The sequence below is a fragment of the Myiozetetes cayanensis genome, unplaced genomic scaffold (genome assembly GCF_022539395.1).
Source record: "Myiozetetes cayanensis isolate MyiCay16 unplaced genomic scaffold, myiCay2020 scf5-8, whole genome shotgun sequence".
NCBI classification, from domain to species: domain Eukaryota; kingdom Metazoa; phylum Chordata; class Aves; order Passeriformes; family Tyrannidae; genus Myiozetetes; species Myiozetetes cayanensis.
In genome coordinates this window covers 101461051-101489019 of record NW_026087742.1, presented here as the reverse complement: position 1 = coordinate 101489019, position 27969 = coordinate 101461051, and the positions used below count along the sequence as shown (strand labels likewise).

General features: G+C 40.6%; 1 protein-coding gene across 1 annotated transcript; it reads right to left on the bottom strand.

The window, feature by feature from the left end:
- Positions 1-78: 78 nt before the first annotated feature.
- PPEF1 (protein phosphatase with EF-hand domain 1) lies at positions 79-27904 on the bottom strand. The gene is made up of 16 exons (XM_050332577.1): positions 27847-27904; positions 24793-24920; positions 23945-23996; positions 17546-17718; positions 16140-16254; positions 14268-14314; positions 10400-10566; positions 8723-8759; positions 8127-8276; positions 5868-6044; positions 4390-4575; positions 3602-3744; positions 2888-2994; positions 1740-1903; positions 1008-1104; positions 79-528 (listed from the first exon to the last, which is right to left on the bottom strand). The coding sequence occupies exons 1-16, from the start codon at positions 27887-27889 to the stop codon at positions 335-337; spliced, it is 1980 nt and encodes a 659-aa protein (XP_050188534.1). The 5' UTR covers positions 27890-27904; the 3' UTR covers positions 79-334.
- Positions 27905-27969: the final 65 nt, after the last annotated feature.

The following is a 27969-nucleotide window of genomic DNA, read 5'->3' as shown; positions in this document are numbered from 1 at the left end:
CCCTCAGCTGTTGCCAAGGACCACTGAGAGAAATAAACCCAAGTCTCTTCCTACACTATTGAAGGTGTGACCTTGGCAGTGTTCACAGATTAGATTAATGGGGGACATGAGGTACTAAGGTACTGGCAGTGTGTGGCAGTGACACAGTAATGCTGTAAGTAGTGGGTTTTCATCTCCTCTGTCTCATTAGTAGCAGGTACATGTCATCCAGCAGGGACTACATAAAGGCTTACAATGGTGACCTCAGTGTGCATCGTATCATATCGTATCGAGCAGCCCTTTTATGACTAAGGACAGGAGGGTGAGCTTCCAAGACAGTTCACATTCTGCCTTTTCATGAGTTTGCCTTTTCCTCAACTCTGTGAACAATGTGAAAGGCCTCTAAAAATTCATTGAAGTCAATTTGGCCATCTTTGTTGTTATCTATACTCAAGACTAATTTGTCAAATGAGTCATTCTGTGCATCAATGCCCAGGTGAGAGGTGAAGAGTTTCCATGTCTGGCTGAACTCCTCAACAGAAATCAGACCTAAAAGAGACACAGCAGGTTGCTTTTTCCGGTACAAAAATGCTTCCTATTCCTGCAAATACACATACATGTACACTCCCTCCCTGCAAGAAAGTTACCTGCCTACCCTGGCTTTGGTGTGTTTTGTGCTTTCATGACTAAAGTACATTTTTACTTGAGATAATGGTCAAATGCTTTTGCCAGAGGAATTGAGAAAGCAGTAAATACTGAGAGTGAGAGTAGAAGGGAGAAAGAGCCCCCAAAAGAGTGAAGCCAGTACTGAAGATGGGGTATGTGAGAATTTTTTGTGAAGTTAGGCTGTGTGCACTGTCCCTTATATGGTTGCAGCCTGACTGCTTAAATTAGTCTTCACTAAACTGGAAAAATTACATCACCTCTGCTTCCTCTATTTTTAGAAGCCTTAAGGAGGAAACACAGTGGGGAAAAAATAACTAGTATAGGCTTCTTAGAGCCGGTACAGTGAAGTTACCTAGACTTACCCGAGTTATCTTTGTCAATGATGTTAAAGATGATCTCCAGATCCTTTCTGTATCTGCACAGTGTTTCCACCAAAGCTGGCTGACCCTGGTTTTGAAACTGCATACAGGAAGACATTCAGACCTTGGTTTGAGTTAGGTTGACCAACAGAATATGTACAGTCCAATTCCATTTTCCTATTTTAACTTGTCAAATGTTAAAAAAAAAAAAATCCTTATGCTTAAGTTTCCTGGAATAACACTTTGTGTCTTGCCCTGAGGAATAATCAGGAATAAACCCCATCACTTTCAAATTGGCAGAGCAAGGGGGAAAGAAGCCCTTCACACCTCCTACCTTCAGTAATTATTTGTGGAAATGTGAATAATCTAGGGAAGATGGTATAGGGAATTGGCTCTGTAGCATGTTTAAAAGCTCATTTCAAAGAGGGTTGAGTGCTCTGGGCAGGATTTGTCGCATCTCCTCAGCTACATTATCTAAACACCCTTGAGAGTCAACAGAAAGGAAGGAGCAGTTCTAGCATGTGATTCATCCAACCTATTTTAAGCATCTACCTTAACAAGGAATGATGATTCGTACCCAAGCAGTGCTCATTTTCCTCCAGTGACTATAAAAGGAAGTTCCACAACTAGTTCAGATGTAGATGCCTCCCTGACTGGCCAAACCACTGTCTTGTGCTTCAAGTTGCACCAAAAGCTGTTCCTCCAAGATTTGCAAGGAGGTGTTTTTGTCCTTACCTCTTTTATAGGTGGATCCATTTCCAAATCATAAAAACATGACATGAATTGAACTTCTCCGTCTGAGTTTGTATGTGCTAACCGAGGCCGCAGTATCCTCCAGGGCAGTTCCAGATGTAGGACAGACTCCATTACTACAGCCCAGTCATGGACAGAAATGTTGCCTGCCAGAAGGAGTCAGTTCATGGTTACAAGCGGAACACGGCACAGCACACGTCAGTCACCAGCACACCTTCGCAAGCACTCTTAAGAACAGTTGCAAAGCCTGAATATTTTCTCTTAACCCCAGAATTAAAGCCCTCATAACAATGAGCAGTGGGGTCGGACTAGACATTTCCACAGGTGCCTCCTAACCTCAACAACTCTGTGATGCTATTAGGATGTTCAACATGTATTAACACCTTTTGAGAAAACCAGATTATGCCATGAAGAGTAGTTCAGATTTCAGCTGAACTGCAGTTACAGTGACATGTGGTTGAAAAACTCAACAAGATAGAAATATGTCAAACAACTGTTCCGTGGCCAAAGAAAGAGTACCATCATGTTCCTGAGCGGCCTTGTAGGAGCGCAGTCAAGTGAGGAGCCATCACAAGAAAAAGTTGTATTTGGAGTAGAAATCAACTTCTTACTCGTACATTAAAGCTTCATCTATTAACTTACCACTGAATTTGCTGCTGCTGATAGGTGAGTGTGTGTCTGCTAGAGGTACAGGCAGTCAACTTTCCTCATGTACCTCCCAGACTCGGAAGGAGACCAGTTCCCACTCATCTGAGACCCCAGTTCCCTGTCTGACATCTGAAGACACCACCTAAGAGAAGGTGGTGACCTTCGAGCTTCTGGAACTGGATTTGCCTTCCCATACTCTCTTGCCCAACAGCAAACAGCATTTCTTTATTTGCCTATGTGTTTCAGTTTTCTTCTTCCTACTTATGGCTTCATCTTCTCAAGTTGTTTTCCCGGACTAAGCACTTGCCGACACCTATTGTCCTCTGTGGTCAGGAAGAACAAGGTCAGCCAGCCTCCGCTGCCCTCCGGCCTTACACTGGCAGGCAGGCAGGACCCCTCTCCATGAGGTTTGTCCCTTCTGCCCCCCACACACATGGAAGTGTTTTCCCCATAGTGGCAACTGGACAGAGAGGGAGTGGTACCTGTGCCTCTGGGGTCGTATGGTGCAAAAGCTCTAATGAGTTCAGACCTATGAGCATAAATCAGCTCTCGTAAGGACTTTAAGGCAGATGATTCAATTGTACCCACCCTAGAAGGAAAAAAATCAGAGCATTATTAAAGAATTTAAATCCTCTGGCATTTTATACTTTTTAACAATCATTATCAAATTCTTTTATCATTTAACATGTCCTATGTTTAAGTAGGATGACCCAAAACATACTAGAGAACACTGGAGGGAAGGGGGGAAAGCCCTAAACCAAACAAAACCAGAAGTGCTCCATAAAAATAATCTGAATTGAGTTTATACAGCTGCTTTCCTTTAGTATCTGACCACAGTGCTAGGCATGGCAAAGCTATGATAAACTTTTTTGACTCAATTCATAACAGGATTTGTCCAGATTAACACTGCAGCCTTAAGGCAAATCTGACAGACAGGTGGAGACCCTTTACAAGTCCCTGACAGTTGTCTGTTCTATCCTCTTACCTTATCTAACTACCATTGGCAGTTTCTCAGGAAACCATGTTAGACCATTTAGAACATGTTTGGTCTACTGTATTAATTTTTAAATGGTAAAATAAAAAACTAGGAAAAATCAAGAAAAATAGATGCCTATTCAATTATTCAATCAGCTCTAGATTTGTGGCAGGTACTCACAAGCAAGTACATGCTCACTGCATGCAACACACAGCTTTACCTCTCCTGAATATTCAGCCTGCGTGTGTACTTGCTGGATTGAAACTGTACAAACCGAGGAATTAGTTCAGGGTCCAGTTTGACGTACGCTCCCCGGTTACTCCCCTCTTCGTAATAGTTAGAGGCAGAGAAGATAGTGATAACCTGATCATAGGAAACAAAGAAACTCAATTGGCTGAAACAGCTCTTCTTGACACTGACTTCTGAAACGGACCTTAGGAAAAAATGCAGGTTACAAAATTAAGTGGCTACATAGAAAACAATTTGGTGTAATTCACCACATTGGTCTTGCCTTTTGAGTCAGAGCTCTGGGCTTGTATTTTTGATCTGTCACTGGAAGACTTCAGTTCAGAGGGCAGTGAGATATAACATGCTGTTCAACAGAAATCACTTTCTAAGACAGATCTAGTTTTCAGGATTCTTGCTGGCTTCCCAATATATCACCTCAGAAAGCAGGGCCAGAAGAGAAATCATTAAGTTAAAAGACTTCTAAAGCCTTAGGGCATCTCTTGCACTGTATTTACACACAACTCTTCTCAGGGATTTTGTTGATGTCTATTTCTTTTCATGTGAGTAATAAACTGGTCCCCACTCCCCGAAGCTGTAAAGAATTTTGTTCGTCAGAACTTGGTAATTTGTTGTAACATCTATCTAGCACAAAATTCCCCCAAATCCAATTTAAGGAAGTCACTCTCTTTTTTATTTTTTAATTAATTTTGCAGACAAATCTATTGTGGATGTGCCTGGGAAATTCACAGGAGAATTCTGCTTTACACAAAAGCATCTTACCTTCCCACCATGACTGATGTCATAACCTTCCCGCTTAAATTCATGAGACCTGATGAGAATCTTCAGATTATACCTATTAAAGATCTTGGCAGTGACATCAGGACCAAAGTAACAGCCTGCTCCTCGACACTTGTTTGGTGTGCAGCCATTTTGGCTTCTTGGATCACTCCAGAGAATGTCAAGGATCTACAAATAGCAAACTCAAGCAAGTGAGGGCTGACAGTAGGTGAAGACTGACAGGCTCTGATGGTCTGAAGTACTGGCCCTAGCAAAAGCCCCACAGTACATGGAGAAAACACGTCTGAGCTAACATGCAGGTCTTCTGTTTTCTTCCTTCCTCTCAGAGGGCATTTTTTTGGGCTGAAACTTTTGTTCTACTTTTTTTAAGAACATGACCTAGATTTTGGATTAACTTTTTTTTTCAGATGACATACCATTTCAGCAATGTACCTCCTTTCACAGCTGAGTTTTTCTGACTTGGACGGGTGCATCAGGAACAGTACCTGGGCTATTTTGAAGAGAGCAAAAGCTGCCTTCTTTGCATCTAGGTGGTTTTACCTAACCAAAGCTTGGGAGTGCCTGCTCTACACATGACAAGAGTTGCCTTTGGCTTTATTGTCTTCAGTTAGCTTGTGTTTTAAAACAAGATTTTATGTATTAGCATTTTAGCAGGATTCAGATGTGAAGATGAATTATTACTGTTTAAGTATAGTCAGGAGCAAGTATTAGTCAAACTGTGTTTGTTTAAACCTTGCTGGACAAGGTTTGTACTAACATATTCCACTTCATGTTTGTGAGCATGGCTCAGTGGATAATTGATTAGCTGGGGGAGTGTCAGTTTTGAGGGGGTGTGTGGGTGTTACTTGTGCCCATTATGTTGGTTTGTAAGTCAGATAGGTATCACATCTCCAAATCAGCTTTCCAAATTGCCACAATTTATTAAATTACAGTACAAAAAAGCTCCATATTGGCCCTAGTATTCAAGAGGAAAGGAACAGCCAGAGGACAAAAACTTCCCACTCTTGAGTAATCAGCATTGTAGATCTCCTTGTAGATCTTGGGCGTTGGGGAGTTGGGTGTTTTTTTGGGCTGTGTCAGCATTCAGCTGCCAAAACCACAGCCAAAAAATGGTGCTCGCTCTCACCAACAATTGCAAAGTCTAACCTGCTTAAACCAATAACCACATATGTCTCAACAGATCCAACCACATGAGGGCAAGCAAACACATTTCATACTTAGCAGTTTCTTCCTCCTAACAGCTAAGAAAGCAAAACACTGGGCACATTGTAAGGTATAAAATCCCAAGCCTTTCTTACATGGTCTACCAAAAGCATCCAGAAAACTAATAGCTGTCTAGTATATGACTGCTTTCTTATTAAGAGACAGTTCCCTGTGACTCAAACATACTGCCTGAACAGAACACCTGCTGGTTTTGTGCAGGAGGTTTTTGGTATCACTCTGTGTTTGGTTTCACCCACCTGTTTCCATTCCTCCTCAGTGGGGCCCAGAGGCAAAATGGAGCCTGAAGGCTCAGTGGAGACCGAAGAAGAGTCAGAGTCGTAGTGTGCCTTCCCAAAATCATTCTGATCGGAAATTCCCTCCTTCAGGTCCTGTCTGCCTCTCATTGACTTGGGCAGCCGTAGCAAAGATTTCAACTTTAAGAAATAAACACAACAAACTGAAAGAGTTATCAGCACATAAAGTTGATGCAGAGATTTTAGCTGAAAGGCACATCAATTCATGTTTCTTCTACTCAGGAAAACTCACTGAGAGTTCAGCTCAGGGTTGAACTCCTATTATGTCCTGAACTCACAGGTCTGGAGGAAGCTGAAGGTGTTTGGCACCTGCAGAAATTTTACTTTATACCTATCAGCAACCAGCCTCTTCAGAGCTGCTTTCATAATCTTATCCAGACACACAGACTCCTTCCAACCACAATCAATCTTAAGGTCTCACTGTACAACAAGTATGACCTAGGCTCAGGGATGACACTTAAGTGCCCAGCTTTCCTGGAAACAAAATACGTATTCATACTGTACTGAAGATGAACCTTCATTCACTGCTGTTCTGACACAGTAGCATGCTGTTAGGTTAATTTGGGTAAGAGAAATGGAATATGAGGAAGATAACAGTGAAGTTGATGAAGTATTACATCGGGCCTTTTATCATTAAATCAACCTCTTCCAACACACATGGGCGTTTGCTTTTTTGGAGTGGTGCGCTATAGCTCTGTGAATGACCATTCATACAGACTTTTCACCAGGGAGTGTCTTCTCATTTGAAATGTTCTCATACTAGCTTATTTCCAAAGTAAAACAAAAAAACTCCAAAAAACAACCACCAACAAAACACACATCCTCCACAGCCCCCTAAATGTTACTCTTTAACAAAGAAAAGGACTGATTCAAAACAAAATGCAAACCACTGGGTTATTCCCCAGTGCACTGGCCAGTATTTGAGACCTGTCAGATGCCAGCTGTACCAATTAAAATACACCACTTGGCCTTGAGTGATACTGCCCTGGGTTGTGGCCCACAAATGTCTCATTAGCAACGCTCTCCTGTGGCAGCAACTTTGACCTGTTCATTCTGTATTTCACAGATACTGCATCAGAAACATGCAGAGCCCAGCCTTGATGAAAGCATGGGCAGAACTCGGCTCAGAGTTAGGACACCTGCATCTGTAGTTGGGTACCCAGTTTTAGTGTACGGTGGTACAGCCAACACAGCCCAATGATCAGAAACGTTCACATCTTTGAAAGACAGAGACACACCTGACAGTCCTGTAAAGCATTTATTTCTGCATTAGAAAACATGAGAATGACAGAAATAGCACAGACATTAATTACAGGGTACACTACGTTGCTTAAATATAGGTCTCCTGTGCCATCTGAGATGCTCTACTACGTCTGTGGATCAGTGTGAGGGGGGCAGACACAAACCCAACCTAAAGGAGACTGGTGGAGGAAACCTACAAAGAAGACTTTCTTCAGAGGCAGGCAAAAGCCAGAGAGAACATCCCTAGCCTATGGGGTGCTTCCATGAACAGCACTGGAGACATGTGTCTAAGAAATAGACCTCCACCAGATCTCTTGGATCTCCACTGATTATAAGGAGCCTCAGCACCCTGATCACAAGCAGACATCTTGATTTAGTTGTCCGAATTGAGACCAAATCCCACACCATTTTCCACTGATTTGAAAGAGCTGTGTTTGCTCACCATTTCAGAAAAAAACATGAACATTTCTGGTTTTTAAATCCCTGAAAAGCAGTAATTTCTGTTTTCTCAAGGCCAGGTCTTAAGTTTGATCCTTCTGGAAAGGCTCTCCCACATGTACAACACTCAGCTGCTGCCAAGGGAACGCCTCACAGGTGGAGAACTTCCCCCACACAGCAGATGGCAGAAGCACAGCCCCAGGACAAAAGCCAGTGCTAGAAATATGTGGCTAGATTGGTTTCCAAAGTGGTTTTGAATCAAGTACTTTTCATACTTTCTGGCTAATGCGTCATCACTGCAGGAAGGGGGGATCTAAAGTGTTTTTAGCTATTTTAAAGTCAAAAGAGCTGTGCTATTTTATAGCAGCCAAACAATTGGCTCACAACACCTACTGAAACTTTCCTTCCTAAATGCTGATTTTGAAGAAAAATAGGACTCTTTTTTTTTCCTTACAGCAACCATTTAGTTTCCTAATGCAAAAATCAGCATTTGTACCCCCATGTGGATAATATATCTCTTACCTTATTTCTTTCGAGTGCCTTCAGGAAATCCAAATCTGTGGTGTTTGAAATCCCTCCATGTAGGATAAGAACTTTTTTATCAATTATAGTGGCAAGGGGGAGCCAGCTAAAGACATCTCGCAGAAGATACAAAATCTGTGTACTGTGTTTCTGTAAAATATACCCTTACATTAGATCCTACTTCTGGTAGATTCTGTTGCTTCCAAATTCAAGATTTTGTTGAAGCATCTGCTACAGTCTGTATGAACAGTTTTGTTCAGGTGACAATGTGAATTGCAACGCTGACAAACGTTCTGACATTTACTTTAGAGCCATTTGATTGTATAATTTAGCTTTTCTTTCATGGTCACCTCTTTTTGTGTTGTTAAATGGCCTTATGGATGTTATTTAATTCGTCCCATAGATCTCTGAGAATAAGAGGCTAGCACTCAAAATTGTTTTGTCCACTGATGTGCCAAAATAATTTCAACTACATCACTAAAGTAATGCTCTGTTACACCTACATAAACTGCTTGGAAGTTTCCTTGTTTTCACAGATCTCATTTTACATCTGCAAGACTACAAAGAAAACATAGGAGAAGGAGGAGGAATCTTACCTTGTACTTACTCGAAACTTCTCTTGTGAAGCCATATCTGAAAATAGGACAGCATCATGAACTGTTTTTCAGTATGCCCCTTCTGCATGGTTTCCTGTGCTATAGTGTTTGCCAGGAGTTTTCTAGCCCCATTTTTCTCCTGCCTTTCCATCTCACCTCAGTTTAAATGTGCTTTCTTCCACCCTGTCTCGAGAACCGAGTTAAACTGATTTCTTGTACATAGAGAGGACAGGAACAGTATCCATCCTAATAATCATTAAGTGGCCATTTTGCCAACTTTACCTTTTAAACACCAGAGAGAAATTTCAAAGGAACCTAACTGGTGATGAGCAAAAATTCCCACAGAGCCTCCACAGAGTTCTTGTCCTAAATATCATATCATATCATATCATATCATATCATATCATATCATATCATGGAATGGTTTGGATTGGAAAGGACCTTACAGATCATCTGGTTCCAACCCTGCTGCCATGGGCAGGGACACCTTTCACTAAACCAGGTTTCTCAGAGCTCCATCCAACCTGGCCTTGAACATGTAACTTTCTTAGACAATGTCATCTATTACGTTTTTTTCCCCCACAAGGGACAAGGATTTTGACAACTCATTCTTGTAACACCAAGATATCCTTGGTCGAGGGGCATTTTCACAATACTCAGCTTTCAAATTTACATATGTGCAGCACTGATAATTAAAATGCCCAGCAAAAAAAAGCCAGGATTGCATCTATGCACTTCATACCATCACACATTTAGTTAATATTTTCTACTATGGGTGGGAATTTTTCTACCTCATAGACTAAGTAACTGATCTTGGTTTATGTTTGTTGGTTTTGTTTTGGTTTTTAAGTTTTAGTTTGTTTGTTTGTTTTAATTAAGTGCTGAAAAAAGAATTATGTGAGACTGATTCTCTTATGTGGATCATTAATAGGACTTGACCATGGGCCTCTAACTCAGGTCTGTGCCTGTGTTAAAACAGCACTATATTCTGTGTGGACACACCAAATGATCGAAGGGGTTCAACAGGTTACCCACCAGTCAGTCAACCAAAGACTTACTGGGATGGCTTAGAATTGTAGGGACTAGGACTGAGGAGTTCTTCCTACATATGTGAGATGATTTTTTTCTACAAGTCACATTTTCACTGCAGCCAGAGCCACTGCTTGTGCTCACTCCCTTGGCAGCACTGTACAGCTGAGTACAAATGGCTGTATTAGAAAACAGGGTCTCAGCTGTTCCTGCAATGGGACAGATGACACCTCCCAACCAGTGAACCTCCCCTGAGTGGAAGCTAGAATATTTACCTGCCCCTTGTGTTTGAGAAGTGACATCTTAGTCTAAAGTTAACTGAAATATCAACTTTAACTAAATATGTGCTTTTAACTAAAATATCCTTCCATCTGTCCTCCTTCCCCAATTTTGATACTCTGGAAGCTGCAAGAAGGCCTCTGACTTCAATGGATTGTGACTAGGTCAGAGACAAGATACAGTTCTCATGTGTGTAATGAGGATATTCCTTCCCCCCCTCACAGATCTTGAAGATGCAAAGCTACACCTGAATACTTAATAAAATATTACTTGTATTTTAGAGTGTCACAGTGGCTAAAGTAGCATTCAAAAGCTCAAAATTTTCTAGTGAAAGGCCAGATACTACCCACCCTGCCCTCCAAAATCTACCTCATGTTCATCATGTAGTCTTCATGGTTTCCTCTATTCAAGGATATATTATTGGGATAGATAAGAAAAAATGCAAATAAGAGTATAACTATTTCCATAGAATTTTTCCCTCTGTCAACATAATCACCATTAAAGACGTAACGGTTTTGTTCTGAAGGCAGACCATTCTGCAGGAAGAAACAAAAAAAAAGATGTTTAGAGATGCTGCTATGGTACTGTAATAAAGGAAATAGTATTTAAATGAGGTCACATTGCTAGAAAGTCTGAAAAATCTTTGCATAATATAGAAATCTAAAATGTAGCATTTCTTTATTTCCACTGCTTAGAATAAAAACCTCCATATCAGACAACCTGTATGAGCCATTAGAGAAGACCTCTCTAGCTGTTCTTATGATGTCATCTCTAATCCTATCCTCTACCTATTAAATAAAATGGGACCAAAAGGGACATCAGTCTTGTAATAAAATATATTCTTCCATTAATGCAACTGTTTCCAGGAAATTGTGTACTTGCAAACAGAACAGAGTAATTCTTTGAATGGAAGGTAAGAAATCAATGACAAATTGTCTTCTGACTCAAGTTTGAAGGTCCTTATGTTTCCTTGCATAGTTGAAAAATGGATTTAATATATTTACAATGTTTGCAGTGCATGCTTCCAAAGCTCCTGATAAAGACTATAGTCCAGAGGATATAAAATCTTGATACAGAACTCTGAAGGGTTTGATTCCAGTTGCTTTAATCCTGAAAGCACTACTTGAATTTTACTCACTTGCACTTTGTCCCCATCAGGGCAAGGATATACTTGAAAGCTCACAAACCTGATAGGCTGTACATACAGGTATTCCTTAACTTATTTTTTCTCTGAAGATATAGAGCAATGCTTTATTATGAATGGTTACTCATCAAAAGCTAGTATTTTGAACTGATGGCATGTTTCATTAGATTAATTACCAGTACAGCACTGGGTGCCATCAACTTACAGAAAACATAGCATCAATTATATGTAGCTTCCTCATTTCCAATCATGAGTCAGAAACATTATTTCAACCTTTGACTTGCCAGAAAAATGAAACCTCTGTTCTCACAACTGATATGCACAAGAATTATCAACAGAACATCTCTAAAATCACATCATAACTGTGGAAGCCACTCTTAACAGGTTTGGCAGCATTGCTATGTCAGGATGCAGTAGTGAATCCTGGTCTCTTGATCCTGACTGCTGTAAATACGACTTCCTTGGATTTTGCTTGTCCTGAGCCCTTTACAGGTTTGCTTAGAAGAAGCCTGTGATTGCTCTGTGCTCACAGCAGTGACAGTGTATGAGACTCTGCTAATGCAGTGGGTTGCAGTGGCTTTAAAAAAGAGAGAGGATGGATTTCAGGAGTGGAACAGACAGCAGAAACTCAACAGCAGCTTCTGGAAAGACAAATTAATAAAAGCTTTGCCTTAAAACCAATAGGCATGTGAATCACCAATAGATTGTGAGTATACATGCAAGCACTCTGGAGCTGCAATCCTCTTGGAAAGACAGATCTACTGAAGCACTCTTCAGACTCTATCATCCCTTTGGAAAAGCTTACACACCATTTTAGTTTTTAACAAGTTTGTTTTGGACTTCCAACTTCAATGTGACATTTAAGTTTCGTTCCACACTCATGCAAAGTTTTTATTTCCTTTTCTGTGGTTTTGACCAACAATAAGAGCAAAACTAAATTAAAGGCTGTTGCAGCCTCTGACATGTCAGAGAGGCAAACAAGGCCTAATGATTAGCAACTTGCTGCTGGGCATCATTACTGTATTTCCTGGGTTAGTGATTAATTAACTTCTGTTTGTTGTTGGCACTTTCTACAGTTTCAGGCCATTTCTATCCATAGCATCCATTTAACAATCTAACTTAGCAATACATAATTTAAAATTCAAGCATTTCAAGGAATTTCAGAAAACGCTGTAATTTAATGGAGATTAATGCAGGGACTGAATGAAAAAGTAATTATCTTAGCCTCATTCAAACCAGGTTTAATAATTATACACAATCTACAGCATTGTATGGATAAGCTATGTATTGCAACCTCTGTGTGTTTGCTGTTGGTGGTTTGTAGAATTGCTGTGACAAGCCCTGGACAGAGCCCCATGCTCAAGGTGCTGGTCTACGTGCAGCCCTCCAAAATCCATTTCAGCTCTGCATGGCTCTGTGCAGACTGAGATCACTACATTCCTCATGGCACTGTTTAGGATCACACCCCCTTGTTTAAAGTTATGGGCGGTTCATGCCAACTTGGAGGATGAAATCCCCTCCAACTGAAACAAAGTCAGGGATGGAGAAAAAGAATGGATCCCAGAAGCTGGCTGGGTTCGCTGCTCATCTGAGTGAACTGCTCAGAGGGGACAGAAAAGACTGTGTCATCTAATTTGCCTCTAAATAAGCAGCTCTAACATGTGCTCTCTATATTCTCAACCACTTTGAAATGACAAAATATTTGTCATTTTATTCTGTTTGGTGGAAGGACTTCCCTAGAAGTTTAACAGAGAATGACTGCGTGTTATCTCTAGTCCCTGAAATCAGTGGGAGTTTTGGCTCTGAATTTAATGAACTCAGGATTAGAGTTGCTTAGAGGCTTTTTTTCCTCTTTATAGCATCCATTAGAGGGGGAAAAAGAATCATCATCTGTTTACTCCAAAAGAGTAAAATGCAGGCTGATTGCAGTTGTAAATGTACCTATTTAACTATCTGAGCATGTATCTTCAAAACAGTTATTTTTCTCATTCCAGGTTCTGTGTATGAAACCAATATGTATCATACCCTTATTCCAGTTTCAAAAAGAGAGATTGTCTAATTAAAAGAACAGCTAAAATACCACAAGCCTAAGGCCAGCTAAACACAGTTGATTAATAAGAAAAGCAGAACACTATAAAAAGGTCTGATTTTACTTTAACTAAACTTCAACAGGCTTCAGGTATGCCACATGGGCAAAACAACCACATTTCCATTCAGCAAGTGTCAGATAAAGTGTAACAAAGTGCGAAGCAGAAGGAGAATTACATTATTTAAACACATGGTTTAGCTCACTTCAGTCTCCATTCACAGCAGATGAATGTGTATAAGGATCAGACACAAACCTTTTTCCCCGGAAAGCTCAAATCAAAGAGAGTATCTGCTAAATGAAAGGTGGTGATTCATGCTGAAGATAAATGTGAAACTAAATACACAACATTTCCTGCATCTTCAGTTAAATATACAATTGCGGAAAAGATAGCCTGGAGCTCAATTTTTTTCACATCCGTAAAACAGAGCTGTGTTTTTTTAACATGAAAAGAAGGATATGTAAAGGGTGCCCAAAGAATTTCTATTTTGTGAAGATTATGTGATTGCTTTCAAGGCTTAAAAACCTTTTAAATAGCACTCTTTTCTGTTTAAAAAATATTAAAAAAAAAAAGCTCTGTAGGTATCAGTGGAGGCCTAAATGAAAGCTTCTGCATTTTCTCTGGAGAGTCAAAATTATCCATGGTGTAGTGTTACATCAGGAACTAAGTTAGCTCCTATATTAGCAGACTTTAGTCAATATGGAATTTAAAACAGTGGCAGAAGTCTAGAGACACTGCAAAGAGCCCTTTTAAGTTTTGGCTCATGCTCCAGCTCAGCATTTGGGAAAATAGTAACTGTGGCCTAGATCTCCTCCTTCACAGTGTGCAGGAGGATATGGAGAAGGAAAAGCTACGACAAAGACACCAAATTGTTCCAGGATTTCTGTATGTGGTATATGCACACCTCATGTACAGTTTTAACTGTGATAAATCTGTTAGACATAAATATGTTTTCTTAACATCAAGTCATAAAGTGAAAATGCTACATCTCAGAGAACCCACTTACCTTATAGAATATCAGCAAAAGATCATCCAGGTTTCCATGCAAATCTCCTACAGGAAACAAAAACATTTTTCTTTTTTTTTTTTCATTTCCTCACAGAGGAGGAAGAAGCTGGAATTATTAAACTAGAATTAGTTAGTCCTAACAAGTTTTCTCCCATGTGGTCCTTATGGATATGAAAGCAAAAAAATATCACTAAAAGACATTTCAAAATATGATAGACCTCTACATACTAATGGATTTAAGTTTACTAAGTAGCCCTCTATGTACTGCACAACTGAACATCTGCAGGATTTGATGGAGAGTGTCAAGAACTGGCCATGTTATTATGCCTCAGTGCTAAAGCCACAGGAACAACAGATTTGGCCCTTTCCAAGAGGTTTGTTTGGAACAGGCAGGGGGATTTCACCCCAACACAAAGGATCACTGCAGCACAGATCCCCTCTGCAAGTGACTGAATTTCATGCTCACAGAGCCAACCTTCTCATGTCTGTGACTCACCACCACAAAGCCGGAGAACAGTTTCAAAACCTACCTTGTGATAATATGCTTTCCCTACCAATGATTAGGAAAAGAGAAGTGACATTTTTGCCCTCTCTACATGTTTTCTTTGCAACTTTTTATTAATTGTGAGCCTGCTGAATTCATTCTAAGGGATCCTTCAAGCTATGACAGATATTCATCACGTATGTGGATGCAACATTTCAGACATATATTTAATCTGTGTTATTAATTTGAAATTAAAAGAAAATGGAGTGAAGGATACCTTATTTTAAGGAAATTAACATTTTGGACCAATTATGCTTAAAAATTGGTCATCCATCTTCAGCAGAAGTTCTTTCTGGTTACAAAAGTTTTTAGTTTCAATAAAGGAAAAGGATCCCTTTAGATGCTGCTTACACAGTGCAAATGCAATACAAACATGAGGAGGTATGTCTTGCTTAACAAGAACATATGAGCAAGTATGAATGTGTGTTTCCTTGGTTTGGAGAGGGGTCTTGTTGGTTTGGTTAATAAATTATTGTTTATACAAGACCTCACTCAAACAAACCCTTTTCTGGCAATCAAAGTAGGTCTATAACCACATCTTAAATTTTGTTCTGCATGTGTCACAGTGCCCTTCCTTATACCACTTTACTTTTACACACAGCACACTCTGATAGCTGTCAAGAGTTATGTCACCACTACTGTTCTGTTTTGGAGCTACTGTGCTCTGTGGTGAATAAGGATAATGCATTCCATTATTCATAATTTACAAAAGTGTAGCAAAATAGATGGGCAATGAGCTCTTAGTTCTTTACTGTGTACACATCACATCACATCATTCTGTGAGACTAATTTGTTAGTTTTATAAAGACTGATCTATCCTCTTGTGTCTCCTTAGAAATCAGGGTTTATTATAATTTCAATATATTCGAGATAGTCATGCTGTCAATTAAAGGTCTTTTTTGCCACCCATATTAAGTCCTTATTAAAATCATTATAGAGTAAATTGTGATGGCAAGATTTTTTTTCTGAATGAGAGGAGAGAGAGGTGAGACTCACAGTGACCAAAATACTTGGTAGCATTTTAGAGGCGGAAGTGCAGGAGTATTTAAGCTACACTGTAGTGTTAGCTGAATGAAAACTGACTCAGAAATGTTAAACAGAAAAAGGAAAGAGAACGTGAGGGACTTTCTTAAAATATACTTAGTGTGACTTGGGAACTTTCTTTTTGTTTGTTCCAATTTATGCATTTGTGAGGAAAACAAACAAATAAATAAAAGCATCAAGAACTTTCTTGTACTGGCAAAATTTGGAAACATCTATATCATTCTCTAACCACTTAGAATATCAACCCATAGCCCAAAGCATTTATCTCCTCTGGCACCTTACCACAGATAGTTATATCCTTGGAGTAGGAAGTTGAAAGAGAAGTGATATTTGGCATCAACTTGAGAACTCTCCTAGTTTCACATAGTAGCTGCAGGACATAGTGGGGATGAAGCAGCTGGGAAAAAAAAAACCAAACAGGTAGAAATGGAAAACTTCATAGAATTAGCAATAGATCTCTTTGCTTTATTAATATCAGACATGTATTGCCAAGATTATTTATACTGCAGACCTCCAGACATGATTACAGGCTGTATGGCTTAGTGCTGGGAATTAGGAACGTTCATAGCTTTGCATTTACTACTCCATGTATGGATATAGAGCCCTTAACAAACTTGCTTTACGTGTTTTCCGATTTTATTTATAGTGTACTGTGAGGAATTTTGTTAGAGGAGATAGATGACCGACAAACTGACTTTTCAAGATTCATGTTTTTAAAGCAAACAAAAAAGGCCAGTCACATAATAATTTCCTAACAAAATGCCAACCATAGTAAAAAAAGGGAGATCAGACAATAAGGTGAAGTCTGGGTGAGCTCATTTATGATGCGCTTTATATTTGATACTTTTACAATCAGCCTCCACAGAAAATTACAGGAAAAAAGTAGTATTATTTAGCAAATGGAAAGGCAGGTTAGACCTTTATCCCTTACACTCAACATATTGTTATGCACAAATAATCATAAGTTCAAACAAAGCTGTGCCATGGAATGCCTCCCTGCTCCACCCTCATGTTGGGAGTGGGCAGCAAAAGGGCTTGCTCAGGAATATAGAGAATCAGGAACAGCCTCCTCAGTGCCCTGGAAGCTGCAGACAGGAAGCTCTGGAGATTGGTGGTATCACTGTTCTGCTAAATTAGCAATGCTTTACAGTCACTCTACTGTTACAGCGGAGTCTTGCACATTGGAATGAGCCCTTACACCTCAATGCCTCTAAAAGGAATGAGGTGAGGCACAAAAGGAAGAGGACCAAAAATGGAGCACTTTTAACTCAGAAAAGATGATAGTTTCTATGTTAGCTTAGGACCCCTTCCCCAGTCCTCCACTCTCACTGCTAACCCCTGTCTTGCAGCTGCTAAGGGTTCCCATTCCATTTCACCAGTCCCTACTTCCACCCCAGTGCTGGATCCAGTGGTCATGCAGCAAAGTAGTGAATCAAATCTGGGAACTGGTCTGGCTGGGAACTGACTGCTTTCATTTTATTATGTTAGCTTCCAGCCAGATAAGTTTCCCAAGACAGCTCACCATGCACCTGTAGGATCACATGGGCCAAGCAGGAAAGGGTAATGGGGTGTAAAGGAAGGGTGAAATATCTCTTTGGGCACCAGTTAAGCCATACATTGGATTGTGGAACTACACCTTGACACAGATGTAAAAGAAGTAAAAAGAAATCAAGCTAGTTGCAATTTACCTGTTTATTCCTGAAAGCATGAATAAGAGCATTGGCATCTTCAGCAGTAAGGGGGAATGAGAGTCGTGGCCCATAATACGAGTCTGGAACATCAATTTTCTCTTCAAATTCTGTTATCTGTAAACATTCATCCACCGCCCGAGGATCACTAGGGGTGGTGGAAATGGGAGAAACTGGAACAAGAGGGAAGAAAAACAAAAATGTAGAAACTCTACCAATCCCCACAGAGCTGTAACAGCACGGCCAGAAGTAGCTGAATGTAACTGCTTTAATTGCTGCAGCATTACAGTGCCTAATTCCTGCCCTGTGTAGCAGAAGAGCTCCAGGTCTCCCCAGATTGTTTTGCAATACTAAAACCAACCAACCAACCACCCATCCCAAAACCAAGACAGAAAACCCCAAACCCAACCAAATGAAAAAAAAACCCAGGAAAAAACCCCTCTGTTCCAACAACCAGTAGCTGTGATCAGGGTGCAAAACATTCTGCACTGAAGTTCTGGAGCAGTCTGCTCCCATAGGTAAGGACAACCATCAGCTGGTACAGACTTCTTTCTCCTTCTCCCCCAAAGCAAGGAGATACAAAAGTCATGGCTGATCATTCCATGACCATCACCTGTTCAAAGCTTATAATAATAATGGCCAGTCTTCGCGAGCAAAGATCCGGGGAAGGTCTTTACACCTTCCAGCCTGCGCATTGGATTTTTTAGGTGAGACACAGTGTGCGCGGAACTGAGCCCACCCTTTAATCCTAAGGTTCATCTGCCGGGGCCAAGCGAGCTTGGACGGTGGCAGCGAGGTCCTTAGGACGTAGATGGGTTGCTTTTTTTAGGACGTAGATGGGTTGCCTTTTTTAAGGGCTAACGAGCTCCATCTGCCTGGGAGTGGCCCTGACCGGGAATCGAATCCGGGCCTCGGCGGTGACAGCGCCGCGCCCTTAACCACTAGACCACCAGGGGTTCCAAAGCTTAATATTACACTTTTAATACAGGTTGTGAAGATTCATTTCTATTGCTTTATTTTCTAAGTAAAATTTTTAGGCTAAATAGCAGCATGTCAGGGATTATTTTAAAAGTCACCAAAAAATCCTATTTATCCACACTGGATTGCAGACCAGTCCTTGCTGATACGACTAGGAAACAACTCCAGCTTTTGGTTGGCTGCCAGGAAACCACTGGATGAAATAAACAAAAGTTGAGTGATGAAAGTAGAGCAGAGCTTCTAATTTTCCTGGAACATGGAGAAAGCAGGAACATTGCTAATTGCTTCAATCCAATATTTTCTTGACATACCCTGGAAATGTATCTGAGTGAACAGCATATTTCAGTGTTTTCTTCTTGCATATTGTCTTTATCATATAGTATTCTAAAAGAGAAAACCAGACCCTAGAGGAAAGTGTTCTAACAGCTAGTGTTGCAGAGTTGCTCTTGTGAGATGACTGTTGTAAACACCTTTTGCTGGGCTACAGGTGAGTTTTCTGCAACTTTGATTTCCACTGGAAATAAATATGTATTATTTATTGCTGGAGGAAACTCACAGCAGCAAAAACCACCATGTGGCCTCAAAAATGATAAGATTCATAAAGGCCAACTTGTCTTGCAACTGGATAAAATCCATATTAAATAAATAAATTAATTAATTAATAAAAATACACTCTGGATTAAAAAGACCCACCTTTTTATTAGCACTTCTGCTGTGAGCTGATTAGCACATTTAGTGCTAATGTAATGTTACACTCATCCATGTAAATGGATTAAGGCATGAGGTGACAGCAGGGTGCTCAGGGCTCACCGTTTCCACCAAGTACAGTTTGATTTGCAGTCTTCCATCACAGGTACAGCTTTGTCTGGCCAGACAACTGAACGTCCCCTATGGACTGCAATTGCTGGTTCACACCCAGTGATCAGCCAGGCACATTCGCACCAGTTCTTGTTCTCGCTCTAGCAGCAGTGTCTGGATGGCATCTCCCTCTGCATCCAACCTCTCAGGAAGTGCGTGGCTGCAGATCACAGAGCCAACTCCTCAGACCACCCAAAGTCCTCATTTCTTGCCTGTTTTAGCTAGAGGTTCTCCTCATCTGACATGACTACTCAGTATTTCAAGCCAGGCAGACACCTGCCCATGCCTGCTTCTACTCCTGCCTTCCCTTCCTGCTCCTGCCTTCCCTTCCTGCATGGAGCAGTCTTATCCATCACTTCACCTCTAAATATGAACTTGCCTTCCTTGCAGTCTCACTTCCATTCTGGCAAATGCCTAGGCTGGGAAACCCAATCTCCTTCCCTGTAGAGCATATCTCTGCAAAGTGCACCCCATTTTCCACTTTTGGATGAGTTGTCAAAAGCCAGTCATGGTCATTACCTTTAGAGTGCACTTACATCTCCTCAGGCAGTCTTTCACCTATTTTAGGGCTTCTTCCTGCACAGGATGACTGTCTCATCTCAGAGTGGTCAGTAATGGATGACCTAATGCAGCCTGGGGATTTGCACACTGGCCAACGAGTACCACAGCTCATCACATGCTTCATGCAGGACTAAATCTGAAGGATTCACAGAATCACAGAATACGCTGAGTCAGAAGGGACCCACAAGGATCATCGGGTCCAACCCTCAGCCTTGCACAGGACCATCCCCAGGAGTCACACCATGTGCCTGACAGCATTGTCTGAATGCTGCTTGAACTCTGTCAGGCTTGGTGCTGTGACCACTTTCCTTGGGAGCCTGTTCCAGTGCCCAGCCATCCTCTGCATGGAGAACCTTTTTCTAATATCCAACCTAAACCTCTCCTGACACAAATTCAGGCAGCATCCATCTCATTTTACTATTGTAGTCAAATCTGTCAAAGCTCTTTCAGTTTGTATTGAAACACGAAGATGAAAACTCTTGGCATGTCTAGTTCAGGCACATGTGTCAAGACAGAATGAAACATACTCTGCCAGCATCTGCATCTCTCCACGGGCTACAGGGAGCACAGGTAATGACCTGCTTTGTACTCTGACGTCAGAGGTCTAGCCCAAGCTCAGTGAGTTGAGTCTTCACTATTAACAGACCCCATACAACTACCCTACAGCCATATTCCATGTTAAACATGAAAGCCCAGAGCTAAGTTTGGCCCAGAGTCAGTTTGGCCACAGAAAGCCCAAGGACTTGGTTCTCCTGACAAGACCACCTCACCAGGGAAATTATTTGAGGCAAGTCAGAGCCACCACTGCCAAGGGTAACACTATTACCCTCACTACCATCAGGGTACCTGGGAGCACTTCTGACTCCTGCGAAGTGCTCTTACCTATGATAGATACTGATCCACAGCCATCAGATCAAAGCCAAATGGTCCTTGAGACTACAAAGATGATGAAGATTTCTATAACCCTTCAAACATTTATTCCTTCACTCCATTAGCACTATAAGCTGCAAGCAGCTGTAGCATATTCTCCACTGCAAGAATCACTCTATGCAAAAAATCTTGGCAGGGTGTTAAAGCTGTAAGGAAGGCATCATGGGGAGTGAAACTGCAGAAAACAACACCTTTTTTTTTGTCCCCCTTTGAAGAAAGGTTCTAGAAAGTGTGGTTCCTGCCCTGGTGACCTTGAGAGGTACAGCCAGTAGTGTCTTAGATTCCCAGTCCCACTATTTTTTCCAGGATGTGTTTGCAGCCTTCACACCCTCAATGTGCCCACAAAAGAGTGAGTAAATGGGTCACCTTTTGCTGTAAAGACAGTTTCCAGCTTTCTCTGACCAGAGAACTTTCCATTGAAAGTCTGAGTAGGTATGAAGAGTTTTTGGGGTAAAGGAGGGAGAAAAGCATAAGTAAAAAAGGTTTTTACTCTTACTTCCCACAAATCCTTGCAAAATAGCCTTTAATAGGAAACAGAACAAGAACAAGACACTCAGCTATATAATATCCCAATCACAAACTGTACTGACATCTTAAGCAGAATGAGAGGAGGAAAAAAGCTTTAGGGGATAACAGATAAACAATCACATCAAAAGCACTACTGTGTTAATGAGATGGTTGCTGCTTTCTGTCTTTGAAAAACATAATCTGAAAAAAAAGATTAAAAAGAGGAAAGTGACAAGACGAATACTGGAGATTGAGTGGTTTATAATATAAGGAAAACTACAGATCACAAAATTTTCAGTTAGCTTTCTCATCACATACTGGGAAGAAGAGGCAACCTATTCCCTGGTAAAAATATTATATGCTGTCTTCTTGGAGACAGCTTTTGAACCACATGCTATCACTCTAATTTAAATGAGCTGATTAAAAAAAAAAAAAAAAGCCAGAGAATTGTGGGTTTTAGAAAATGCTTGGGAATAACAAAGTCAGTTTGAAGCCTCTCTGCTTGTTATGTTTACATTCGCCGTGATTCACATCTTAAGATGGTGATTCAGCAGAAGTGGAAGCAGCTTCTTAAGAACACTCTATTCAGCACTGGTTTTGCTTGTATCAGTGGGGCTAGCTCATATGCTGCAAAGGTCACATCGAGAGGCAAGCAATCAAGAGCTTAAAGTAAAGAATGCATACAGCCAGTAGTTGGACAACATAACCACAACCCACACAAAACACATTTGATGTGCAATTTCTTGAAAAAAATCTAAATCAGCTCCTTTGAATAGGCAGCCTTGGCCATCTCTCTATTACATGCACCTTACAGAATTTTTGTTTCATTTTGGAATCTATAACATGGGGTGTTAGAAACAGGGAAATAAGAAACCAAGACAAAAATAAAGCCTTTGGAGCAGTTATCAAGTCTTAACAATGTCAGTCCTAATAGATCAAAGTTTTAATCAAGCAAGACAAAGGGACACTTTACCATAAACCCTGCACTTTATCATGTGTTTCAGCCTTAACCACATCTGCAGTTCCCAATGTCTACATGACCAAGAAACAGTTCACCAGTGTAGTGGTGAACACCCTGTGAAGGTGAGGCTTGGATATCCACCTGCCCAGGAACAGCCTATGCATGTAGCAGTGTGTCCTGAACCAGTCACATCCTGAGCCCTAGCAAGTCACCTGGCACCTCACCTTTGTTCCTTCTGTCAGTAGACACAGTTAAAATCATATCTACAACAAGCAGCTGTAAAATCTCATTTTAATATTACAATGAAAATAGAGATTAACACTATTTTTCCAAATCTCAGACCTAGCACTACTATTTTCTTTCCCACTCAGGTGGAAAAGCTGAACAGAGGTGCACTATCAGCACAAATACATAGATAAAGTGAGCAGTGTTTTGATTTTCTTTAAGTTTCCCAACTCCTTCCTAGGAAGTTAAATGACTAAAGCAGATTTTTTTTTTTTTTTTAAGAATACAGTAGTAATTGGAAAAAAATCAAAGAAAGGACTATTGTGTCATCTGCCTTGACTTTGGAGCAAGGCTCAAAGTAATTTATTTTTCTGCAGAGCACAGAGAGCATTAGGGACTCTAAAGTATTTAAGAAAGAAGAATTGCCATTTCTACGTGTTGTCATTAGAACACTGAACCACTTACGGTTTTGATGGTGGTTTTATCCTACTATCAAAGTATCTTGTGCAAATTTTAATTGGAATAACCCGTGGTTGAACCAGATGAAAGACAAAGGGCATGCTCTTGTAATGCAATAAGAAGGAGACAGCCTCATTTCTAACTCCTCTGGAATTAGATCTATTCTGAATTTATCCAGGGATGTCATGTTTATTTTCTGGACTTAGGAATAATTTTCAGTCTGTCCTTCTGTTGAGTTTGACCTCAAAAGTAAGTTTTGTCTAAGGATCCCAAAAAACTTCTAAAATTAAAGGTTATTCTTTGAATAACTAAAGTTTAATTGAGATGGTTTCTAAAGATTTATCTGCAGTAGTTTAAATTTATTTAATTTTTAATAATTCACATACTGATACATGTTTTGCAGTGTTATCTAGAACAAATTAAATTAAAAAGTGGTCCAGAACTGCTGAAACAATAAAAAAACACAAAACAAACAAACAAAAAGATAAAAAAGGAGAAAAGCAGCCTCTTTAAAGGCAACCTCTTTGATTACATCTGCCCTGCAACCAACTGAAGATAGTCTTTGTGAATAATCACATCTCACAGTTTAAGAAAACATGAATAGAAAGCTGTGAAAATTGGAGTCCATAGGACTACCATGAGAAAAGCTGAAGGGCAGTAACATACAAGAAAACACTCTGAGCATCTCTGAGTATTCTCATAAGGACAAGAGGTACCTGTTCTGACTTACATCTTGACTCATTGAGTAGATATTGAGCAGTGTCAACACTTACAGGATCAAATTCATATTATAGTATTTGGCAAGTCAAACCTCAACCCCAGCATGTGCCATAGGCTGTAAACATCACATTCAAAAGTAACTTTCCTCACATCAAGTTTCTCAAACAGAATCTCCACATTACTTTTATGTTTATGCTTACCTGAATCAGGATTAGTACAGTGATCCAGCATGAATGAAAAAAACTGGGATAGCTGAGTAAGAAAAAGAACAAACACACTGATCAGTTTAGGGGATCCAACAAGCATTAACATTCTCTTTCCTTACTCAGTTACTAGCAATTTCGCATTTAGGGGGATCTGAGACACTACTGTATGTTCCCATAGCATCAGCCTGCAATAATGACACAACTGGTGTCCTATTACAAAAATAGCTCTCTCTCTTTCCTTCTTTGCTATGAATTCACAGATTGACACTATATGAATACATAAAATGTTTCAGGGCTGTATCAGTGCTGCTGACACTTCTGGGTGTAATTCAACTTGCCCATCACCCAGACTATTTGCTTAGACTTACTTCATAGTCAGTAGAAAGCAACTGCTACAGTGCAGTGAACTGACTTTAGACACAGATGCTATGATGAACACAAAGGCCTCAAAGTTCCTAATTTGTTGTATTGACCCTAAAGGAAGCCTGGGCTTACACGCCAAGACACTGTTGCACATTTATTGCCTCACAGACACGGTTAAGATCACTCACAGTGTGGTGACCTGCTATCTCTGGCTACCAGGGCTGCTCTGCAGGGACGTCTAACCTATGGTTGTATGGGCAGAATGTATGTATGTAGTTATGCCTATGTAGTTATACACATATACACACATATGTCTGTGTACACAGAACTTAGTTCACATGTGAAGAGGGAAGTGGTTTTATTAATCAGGATCCAGCTTTGCAGGAAAAAAAATAACCACGCACCCGTTTTATTTGTGCAACCTCAGTGCTTTGGGGATAACATAACTGCTTGTGCAGGAAGAGTGGAAGATTACAAACCTGCAGTTGATCTTGTTCATCAGCATATTCGATTGACCGGAAGATACTCAGAGAATAGCGGCGCCTCATCTCTATCCGGGCCATTGTGGAGCGGTACCAGTTCTGGATGAGGATGGCAGCTTTAATGACTGTCAAAACAGAGGGCAATGCACTATACATGGATGCAGTGTCATCTACAGCTGAAACTCACATGCTGCCTTGGCAGAATTTTGCAGACAGATGACAAATTCAGTCCATTGTGCACAGTCAACAAACAGTAAGAGGAAACCCTGTGAGACTGAAAAGCTGTTTCCTGGTAATATGTGATGCCTTTACTGTTCCTGCCTTCAGACACGGATCCTGAACTAACTGACTTGCTCAGGCCTGTATTGTCACTAAAGCTTCCCCATTTCACTGTCCTGAAGACAGTACCCCTGTAAGAAGTCATTCATTCATGACAGCAGATGGGCAGTATGTGTGTTATGGGAAGGTGAGGAAAGGAAGAAGAGCAGTTTGGCCCACCAACAGAATGTATTTCTCTATCAAAGATGCAGTAAAAAGCTTCAGATTTTGCAAACAGTAACATGAACCACGCAATGACAGCATTTGCAACAGCCTCTTCTACCAGGAAGTGTTTTCCTGCATAGCTCCATCAGCAAGCCATCAAAATTCAAACACTAGGATAAAATGTTAACAAATTATATTGAAGGACAGAATATGTTGCTTAAATAGACAAGCCAAAAGGCATGCAGGTGTATCTTTGGCAAGCTTGGTGAACAAAGGTACACTTCCCAAGAACTCAATGGAATATGTCAGAAGAGCATTTTTGACTATGTGTTGAATACACATTCCACTCAGCACTTTCAGAATTTGTGTCTACTACTGTCTCAGTCTAGAAAACTTCTGGAAGCTTCACTGCAGGACAATCACAAAGACTGCAGCATGAAGGAAGGAGCCTGCTGCCTACAGGCCCCATTCATGCCACAGAGATCACATTCCTTTAGCTGCTCAGATAAAAGTTTATTAACAAATAACAATTTGTGCTAATAGTTTTTCTCCCTGCAAAACAGTAAAGAAAAGCTCTGTACTAGAAGGACAACAGTTTACACTAATCAATTATTTTAACTGATCACAAATAGCAGAATTTTGAGACTAGGATGAAGGGAACCCCTGAGTGAGAATGATTTTTTTCTTAAACTGATAGTTATGCAGGTAAAGAAAAACCTCAGTGGAAAAGTGATTCTATTAATAAATGCATAACGTTAAGGAAGACTTTTTATAAAAATGCTTACATATGCTATAGCAACACATTGTTTGCTTATTTTACCATTAATAAGTATACAGTATAGTTAAAGTGGTAAAGTTCTCTAGTTCAGACAAGACCAAAATCAGTAAAGACTCCCATCCTGTAGATACCACATCCATCCTAGAAAAATCCTCCTACTCGAAGGAAATGTGATCCTTATATGTCTAAGAACATCCTTCATACCCTACATAATTTCTGAGATTTCTTTTATTTTCTATCCTTTCTGAAATCCTCCACCACTATAGACCTGAAAGCCTGACACATCACAACAAGGCTGTCAGCAAGGTTTCTGTTTAGAAGAAAAAGGGGCAAAGCACAGTCATGAGCATAGAAACTGATTTCCAGCATCAGAGCCATTAAACTTCCCATTAAAACCCCCTGTGTTGCTTAATGGTCCTGAGCACTTAACATGGCACAAATTCCACTGGTATCACATAACACAGAGACATATCAGTCACTGCGGTTAATGTTGCAAGTCTAACAGAATATTTCCTGTCTTTTTTTTTTTTTTTTAATTGTACTTATTACAGAGCTGGAATTTTCAGGACAGAATCAGAAAATAATTTTCACACATGGCTAAACTGCATCTGTAAAAAAATGTGTTGTCGGTTGCAGAAGGTCTCTACACCAGCAAGTACCTCTTAAATTCATGTTATTAATGCATTAGAGGGTTGTACAGCCTCAGGCTGCAGAGAGAATAATGGTTCATCATCACTTGACTACTGCTGAAGTATAGAAGGAAAACCATTCAGCAAGTGAGAAGACAAAACACTGCCCAACAAGCACACTAAATCATAAGCCAGCATTGGGCTAATCAAGTCTGCCCCACATCCATGTGTGTTGATAGCTGTAGACTGAGAAAGAGTACATTTCTCACATCCACTCCAAGCTTATACGTCTCAGAAATATTCCCAACTAGCTCACTCCCCTAGGCCTTGCAAGGCACACATATGCATAGCATGCAAACCCAAAGAGGAAGGGCTGCCTCCCAGTTACAGCTAAGTCTGGGACTCCAGATGCTTCCATTCTACTTTCACATAGCATAGAAGCTGCTGTGACCACCGAGTAGCATCCACAAAGCTGAGGGCTACTCTTAAACCACTCAGCCTGGATCCCTGTAGCCATGACTAAGAGCTCCCTACTTCGTAGACACCAGTTTACTGGGACTGCCTGTGCAGAGCCTGATGTGTTCATTCCAGGGTGGGGTATTGTTAAAAGCAGGAGGAGGATGCATAGTTTAGTTGAACATTTAACCAGGTACTGTGGGGACTTTCAACTGACAGCCTCAGTAATTGCCAGGGAGAATGACAGGCCAGGTACTTGGTAGGCCAGAAAACTGATTCTGACAGTCACTGCAATAGCTCTGCTTTCTCACACTTCTTTCATATTCGGGGTCACCCAACACCAGAGAAATCGGGGCAATTTGCCCAGGAATCCTGTGGTGTGAAAGGCCATAAAAGATCCCCCTCAAAACCTTAGCCTCTAAGCTTTGCCATATGACACATACAAGCACAGACACATCTGAAATTTAGCTTCTGTCCCAGATGCTGTGACTCTTTTACAACCCAATCTGCTGATGTTAGAGGTGGTCTGAAGTTGCCTTCCGACCTCAGCCAGCATCTAAAATCTGTGCAATCTTTTACAAAGAAAATAATTTTCTCTGAATGAGTATTCTGACAACACAATTGTGGGGAAATGTTACCCTATAATCCTCTTCTGGTGTTACAGAGAGAACAACCACTTGCCCTGAAGACAAAGGCAACACTCACCTCTCTCTGACTTTCTGTCAGGTACAGATCTGTTGCACCCCATGGTTCCAGTGCTGCTGCCTATCCGTTTTAATTGCCGCTGATATGGAGCATGTTCCTCTCAGCTGTTAGCATTACACACAT